Source organism: Neomonachus schauinslandi, chromosome 1, assembly GCF_002201575.2.
Source record: "Neomonachus schauinslandi chromosome 1, ASM220157v2, whole genome shotgun sequence".
NCBI classification, from domain to species: Eukaryota; Metazoa; Chordata; class Mammalia; order Carnivora; family Phocidae; genus Neomonachus; species Neomonachus schauinslandi.
The window spans coordinates 202,514,306-202,521,747 of NC_058403.1; the positions used below are offsets into that span (position 1 = coordinate 202,514,306).

Genomic DNA, 7,442 nt, shown 5'->3' on the forward strand with positions numbered 1-7,442 from the left:
GAGCTAAGCCCCCCCTCCCCAACTCCTTCTCCCTAATTGCCCTGGGCCTGACAGGGAGTGGGAGTAACCAATAGACAGGTCAGCCTGCAGGTTTCCAGGAACATGGTGGGGGATCCATTCTCTCTTCTCCCAACAGTCTGTCCAACACACATCAGAGAACAACCTGTACGAGCATGGGGAGGCTGAGCCCTCCCGAGGACACAACCCCAGGACAGACCTGCCCATGAGGCGCCCTGGAACCCCATTAAAGAAAGAAATTATTCACTATACTTGTTAAGATGGCAAGGAAGACTGTTCAAGGGAGGGGACTGGTGATAGGTAGCAGGTCATGCAGTGGGGTCTTGCAGTTGAGGGGAAGACAGGACCCAGCTCTGAATACTACAAGAAAAAGTGGGGGTTTATAGCCAAGGGGTGGGGGGGGTCAGTGGACCGAGAATTAGTGACCGGAAACATCAGGGATGAAGGGGGATTCTGGCTGAACCCACCTAACAGCATTCCCACTAAAGGCAGGCCAGGGTATCAGACAGTGCCCCAGGGCTGGTGGGAAGGAGGAACTCGGTTAAATATTAGATATCAAGGGTGATCAGGTATGGAGTGGGAATTCGGGCTTAAACTGATGTAGAGCGTTCCTGCTATAATTGGACAGTGCTGAGATGAACACCAAAGCCCAGAAGTGGAGACCTAGTCAAAAAGAGTGGAGTTTGATCAGAGAATCTTTGTCACACCAGGGGAGGGAGGAGGAAGTGGGTGGGAGACCAGAGAGCCCTGTGGGGTGAGGCTGAGAAAGGGCTGCCAGGACAACTTCCTGGAGGAGGCGAATCTTTTGAGTCTAGTTACGGCAAACTCAAGAGGTTTAAGCAGCAGGTTGGCTTTAATCAGCTTAGGTAGGTGCCAGCCCCAGGGGCCGGCTGCGCTGTCAGGCCTCGGGCTGTGTCCACCCGCACCCGGCCTGCCTTGGCAGGGTCTCCCCACCGCACGCCAGTGGCAAAGGCAGGTTGTTAGCCTCATTCAGCAAACCTAGTGGAATGCTTTTCCACCAGTACCCAGCAAAGTCCCGGAAGTTCAGGGCTGCATCATCCCACACCAAGCACTGGGGCTTGGTCCATGTGCATCTAAGATAATTATTGGTAGAGCTGGGCTTATGGCTATTGTTTCAGTATTTGTTCTGTTTTGTCCTCCGTGTGCCTCCTTTTGCACGTATGGAATATTTCTTTTAGGATTCCATTTTGATTCAGCCCCCGGGGATTACAACATACATCCTTAAACTTTGCAGCTTACTTGTTCATTTCACCACTGTCGCATCTGAGTCTGCTGTTTTCCCCCACCGGCAGCTTTGTGTCATCACCACCATAGGCAAGATACACAAGAGCTGCCCTTTTATAGCCACGCCCACCCGGAGAGTCTGTCATTCCGGGCATGCTCTGTAAACAGGAATCCTCTTGAGATCGGCTTTTCTCACTTAGCGGAGTTCCCTTGCCATCCACCCACGTTGTTGTGTGGACCAGAAGTGAACAACCTGTCCCATCACCGTGACCCGGTGGGGGTGGGCAGGGTCCTGAGGGTCTTCTCCAGGGGGGATGCACCTGCCCCAATGGGCAGAGGCAGCCAGGCTGAGCCACGACGTGGAGGCAGGTTCAGCAAAAGGCACGCCGGCACCCCGAAGGCCGGGCAGCCCACACTGTGTCTTTCTTTTTTTCTCTCTTCAGTCAAAGTGGCTTCTCTTCCTAACGCTCCGAGCAGGAGGACTTGATCTGGCTGCGTCCTGTCCCTGTCGGCCCCACCGGAAGGCGGCCACTGATGGGAGAGTTCCCTTAACTCTCTGGTGGGCTGGCGGACCCCGCCCCAGGCGACCGCAACCCAGCCTCTAAATGAACCTGATATACAGAACGCAGAGACCTGCCTCGATGGATGACGGGCCTCCTCCCAGCCCTCCCTCAACAGGAGGGTTGGCCTTGATTCCCCCACTTCCCCAGCTGCACCTGGTCCTGGGCACCCCCTCCTCGGGCCAGAGCAGCTCTGCTCCAGGAGAAGGGACGCTCCTGGGAAGGACCTGTGGCCAAAGGCCTCTGTTGGAGGAGACACGATGACATTTAGCCAAATCAGGGACATAGATAAGCATCCATCCCCTCATCACCAACTTCAAAATGAAACAGGCCGCCTTTCTCCAAAATGCAAAGCTTGGGCCCTCTTTGGGGCACCTGGGCTGCCGAACCCCTGGACCTAGACCTCGAATTGTCCCCTAACTGTCACAGTCCCCACACACCCCCATCTTGTCTCACCCCAGGGGTCCCCAAATGTTTGGTGCCGACAGGGCCAGGCCCTCAGGGAAAGCCATATGGGGACTGCCTTCTCCCAGCTTCCTGGCGGGGGAGCCCCAGCCCCGCAACCAGCCCTGCCTTCCTCGGGGGACCCTCCAGCTGTGGTCCCATTCCTCTTTGTGACCCTCAGGGCACACCTGTTTCTGGTCCCTCGCCTGTCTGCTCCCCTGTGCAGTGGTATTTATGGTGGCCAGAGCTGCTGGTCTCTGACCTCCAGCGGGGACAGCACAGAGACCCTGAGGGCGCTGCCCAGCCAGTGGGTCCCCGGCCATTTCCCGCGCCCCTCACCCCCACCAGCCCCGCTCCCTGTGGAGGCCGCTCCCATAATAAAAGCTCCTTTCCAGAGTCACAGACAGGCTTTGGCCTGGGAGGGGGGGGCAGGGGGGCGGCGCAGCACTGAGGGCTGGAGGCCCAGCTCCCGTCAGGCCCCCAGCACCTCTGTTCCCTATCTCCGGCTCAGCCTTTCAGGGCCAGGCGGGGAGGAGCGTCTCAAACGCCTGCACCCCAACCTAATGATAGATTCCCGTGCATTTGTAAGAAATTCTACCGGTACAGAGAGGTCTACTGTCCACCCAGCCTCCCCGCCCCCCGCCCCGGCGGTAACATCTTGGGAAACTCCTACATCATCAACCAGGCTACTGACATGGATACATTTCGCTGGTCTTACACTTCTCCAGGCTCACGGGCACGTGCGTGTGTCCTGGGGCTGCCCACCCACTGGCTCATTTTTCTCTAGACCAGACACATACGGACCCTGATGGGGAGCCCAGGAATGGCCCCCACTCCCCTCTGCCTTGGGAGAGCCTCCCACAGTTGACATCTCCGTGGCTCCAGACAAAGTGCCCCATGCTGCCCCCACCCCTTGCGGTACCCCCCCATTCAGAACGGCTCAGACCCCGGGGTAAACAGCTTGGGGTGGGGGTCGCAGGGCTGTAGCCCCTGCCCGGGCCCTGCTGTCCACCCTCCAGTTGCCCACCCACCTGGTCCTGGGGTGGTGGGGGACGTTAACATCAAGAAGAGTCAGACCTAGGGTTAAGGGGAAGAGGTACACCATCCTGCCTCCAGGGTGACAGAAGGTGACAGTCCTGTGGGTCCCCATGACAGGCCGCACCGGGCTCTGGGGAGCAGAATGACGGCCTCCGCAGTGGTTGTCCAGGACACGCCCCAAACCCCGGAGCCCATCCCAGAGCTAGACGCTGGGCTTTGGGGAAGGAGGACTGCCAACCAGCCTTCCTGGCTGCCTGGGCCACGAGGGGGCGGGCGGCCCGAGCCTCCTCCTAGGAGGGGGTCCTGGAGCGGGTCCACGGCAGCATCAGCCTTGCCTCCGCCCCACCTTGGACGTGAGGGAGCTGGCTGGGCCTGGGAATATGCATTTAACCCCTATCTTCATTTTTTGGTGCTGCTCTAACCAAAAACCACAAAACGGGTGACTTAAAACAACAGAAATTTATTCTCTGACCGTTCTGGAGGCCAGAAGCTTGAGATCGGGGTGTGGGCAGGGTCCACTTCTTTGGGGGGGCTCCGAGGGAGGGCGTCTCAGGCTGCCGTCCCGGCTTCTGGTGGCTGCTAGCGGTCGTCCTGTTCACCCCAGTGTCTGCCTTCGTGATCAGATGGCCTCTTCCCCTGTGTGTACGTGGGCCTCTCCTAATAAGGACACTGGTCACAGCAGATTTAGGGCTTCCCCTACGCCAGTGTGACCAAATTTTAATAACACCTGCAAAGGCCCTATTTCCAGATGAGCTCACGTTCAGGGGTTCCCGGTACACATGAATCGGGAGGGGGCCCCGCTCGAGCCCGCACGGCACCCTGTCCACCTGCCCCGCCTTCCGGGGGGGCCGTCACACGAGGGAGGTGGACCGGGTGCCAGTGCCCTGGGCGGCCCCCTCCCTGGAGGCTGCGGAGGTGCCCCGAGCCACGCAGAGCAGCCCCTCCCGCACCTTGTCCCTGAACTCCACAGACACGTAGTAGTAGATGAAGGGGTCCACGCAGCTGTTGAGGGTGCTGAGCGCCAGGCTGGGCACGTAGGCGGCGTACAGGTCGCCCCAGGCGTCCGGGCGCGGGTCCGAGTAGTGCAGCAGCAGCAGGACGTTGCTGGGCACGAAGAAGGCCACGGCCGAGGCCAGCACCAGCGCGGTGAGCCTCAGCGCGTGGCCGTAGCGCGGGCCGCCGGCCGCCAGCGCGCGCAGGGTGGCCCCGTAGCTCAGCAGCATAACGAGCAGCGGCAGGAAGCAGCCGAGCACGGCCAGGCAGAGGAAGGCGGGCCGCCAGTAGGAGGCCTGGGCGCCCACGGGCAGCGCGTCGTGGCACAGCACGTGGTCCGAGTGCGACAACCGGAAGGTCTGCGGCTGCAGCGCCAGGGGCAGCGCCAGGGCGCCGGCCGCCAGCCAGGCCGCGGCGCAGAGCCCGGCAGCCAGGCGCCCGCCGCGCAGGCTGAGGGCCCGGAGCGGGTGCACCACGCCGAGGTAGCGGTCCAGGCTGATGGCGGCCAGCAGCAGCACGGAGCCGTACATGTGGCCGTAGAGCGCGGCTGTGGTGGCGCGGCAGGCGGCCTCGCCGAACGGCCAGTGCTGGTCCTGCAGGTGGTAGGCGACGCGCAGCGGCAGCGTCAGGGCCAGCAGGAGGTCGGCGGCCGCCAGGTTCATGAGCAGCATGGTGGAGGGCAGCCGCGGCACCCGGGTGGCCAGCACCCACAGCGCCAGGCCGTTGGCAGGCAGCCCCACCAGCAGGGTCAGCCCGTAGAGCGCGGGCACCAGCCTCGTGGGCACCCAGCCCAGCAGCAGGGCCCGAGAGCTGTCTGGGAGCTCCAGGACGTTGCTGCCGTTGTCCTGGAGCTGGCCGGGGAAGCTGCGCAGGTGGGGTGAGTGAGGGGTCTCCTCCTGGGGCCCGCTCAAGGGCCCCAGCGTGCCATCTGGGGGAAAGGGGATAGAGGTGTTGAGAGTCCAGGCGTCACCCCCACCTCCCCCCCCAGCCCCCGCCGGTGCTGCTCCCGGTGCGGCGGCGGAGGGGGGGCGGGGCGCTACAGTCCAGGCCCCGGCTCTCAGGAGCCCTCAGCTTGGTGGGTCAGAGCTGGACACAGACACCCCCAGCCCCGTGGGCTCTGGGCTGAGCTGGAGGACCCCCCTCCCCAATTCCCTGTCTCCCACTCATCAACTCTACTGGGCCTCCCCGCCAGGCCCAAGACAGGGCCCAAGTCTCAGGAGCCCCCAGCTTGGTGGGTCAGAGCTGGACACAGACACCCCCAGCCCCGTGGGCTCCGGTCTGAGCTGGAGGACCCCCCTCCCCAATTCCCTGTCTCCCACTCATCAACTCTACTGGGCCTCCCCGCCAGGCCCAAGACAGGGCTCAAGGTCACTCACCATTACCTGCCCCCGCGCTCCCCATCTCGTCGTAGGTGAGGGTGTTCTGGCTGTCATCTTCCAGGCTGAACCCCAGCACCACGGGCCACAGCAGCACGAGGACCCACATGCTGCCAGGGCTGGGCGCCGGCTGCTCTGGGCTGCGGCCGCTGACCTCAGGCTTCCTGCCTGGCTGACCCCCCACCCCCAGCTTCCTGAGCGCCAGTGGAGGAGCGGACAGGGCCCGTGAGATAAAGCAGCCCCTGCCCCCACAAGCCCGAGGCAGGCCCGCGGTGTGGCCTGAGGAGGCCTGGGGGCTAGCGTCAGTCAGTTCCACACGCGGGGGGCCAGGTGCGGGGCCAGCAGGATGTGGGAGGAGGTTCCAGGCTGCACTCCCCGCCCTCAGCCCCCGTTCAGCTCAGGAAGCCTCTATGGGCCAAGTGGCTACTTCCTGCTATCCCGTCCTGTCTGCAGCCCCTGTTCCCATGACAGCCCGCCGGGTCACGAACTCAGGGGCTCTTGGCCCTTCCTGAAACCTCTCCCCACCTCCTGCCTGTGGCTGGCTGGACCACAGCCCTGCCTCGCCAGGTCACAGACCAGGGCACGTGAGCGATCGTCCCCCTCTCCGAGCACCCCAGGTCCTCCGTGGGGGCTGTCTGCCTTGTTGCCTCTTCACTCACACCCCAGCCCACTCCCCCTGGGCGGGCAGGCCCAAAGTGAGGTGCAGAGACGGGAAGGCACTTTGTGAGACTGGGGTATCTGAGGAGGTCTTGGTCCTTGGCCCGGACCCCCAATGCTGACCACGTGCTACCCTGGGGAGCAGAGAGGAGCCCAGCTTCGGCCCCCTTCGGGCCCAAGAGCTCCTTCTGCTCCCGTCCTGGCTCCATCCTCCCCCTGGGGCTCTTGGGAATGGTCATGGTCATACCTCAGCCTGAGAGTGGTGGTCAGGCCAGCCCGGGACAGAGGGCCCCTGAGCCACCCACCCTGCTCTGGCCCCTCCACGACCCTGCACTCAGACGGGCCCGTGCAGCTGAAAAAACACAGAGGGGCTCAGGGGGGAGGGTACGCCTTCTCTCTTCTGCACACAATGCCCTCTGTTGCCCCTCCGGGGGAGAGGCCTCGACCATCCTGCCCTGGGGAAGCTCTGCATGGGGATTCTCGACCAGTGTGGTCAGGGTTGGGCCATGGTGGCGGTGGGGGACGGGGCGGTCTGAGAGCAAGGGGACCCTGAGGGGTTGGTGGGGGGTCAGGGAAGAAGAAATGAACTAGGGATGGGAGAAAGGGAGCAATGTGGCCATGTCCTGGTCTGGGAGCCTTAATCTAGCCACACACTTGAGGTCACAGAGACCAGCCAGGAAGTGACCAAGCAGTCCTGGACAGAGTCAGTGCAGCTGAGGGTGAGATGCCAAGGTCCCTGCCCCCAGCCCTGGGTGGGGGACTAAGGCCTAGAGAGTTCCGGCTGGGACAGGGTCCTAGCCAGGAGTCTCCCCCATTTCCGGACTGTTTCCACTGGCACCAGTGACAAATTCAGCCACGCCTATGTCTCTTGGCAGTTCGTGGCCAAGGTCACGCTCAGCGCACAGGGGAACCCAGATGAGGACCCCCTCCTGCCCTCCAGGAGCAGAGCTGGGAACCTGTGCACAGGAGGCTGGGGGGCTGGCAGCTGGGCGACTCTGGGGCAGGGTGGACTGGAGCCCCCCAAGGAGGGTGGTTTGACTCAAGAGTCCCGTGTCTGGGAATCGATGGCAGGCACGCGCACACAGGAACTCGCCCGCACAGGGGTATTCCC

At 62.9% G+C, this 7,442-nt stretch overlaps 1 protein-coding gene across 1 annotated transcript; it reads right to left on the reverse strand.

Annotated features, from left to right (window-relative positions):
• Nucleotides 1-4,156: 4,156 nt before the first annotated feature.
• Nucleotides 4,157-5,783, reverse strand: F2RL3 (F2R like thrombin or trypsin receptor 3). Its single transcript, XM_021683205.1, has 2 exons — nucleotides 5,681-5,783; nucleotides 4,157-5,226 (listed from the first exon to the last, which is right to left on the reverse strand). Exons 1-2 carry the CDS (start codon nucleotides 5,781-5,783, stop codon nucleotides 4,157-4,159), a joined length of 1,173 nt encoding a protein of 390 aa, XP_021538880.1.
• Nucleotides 5,784-7,442: the final 1,659 nt, after the last annotated feature.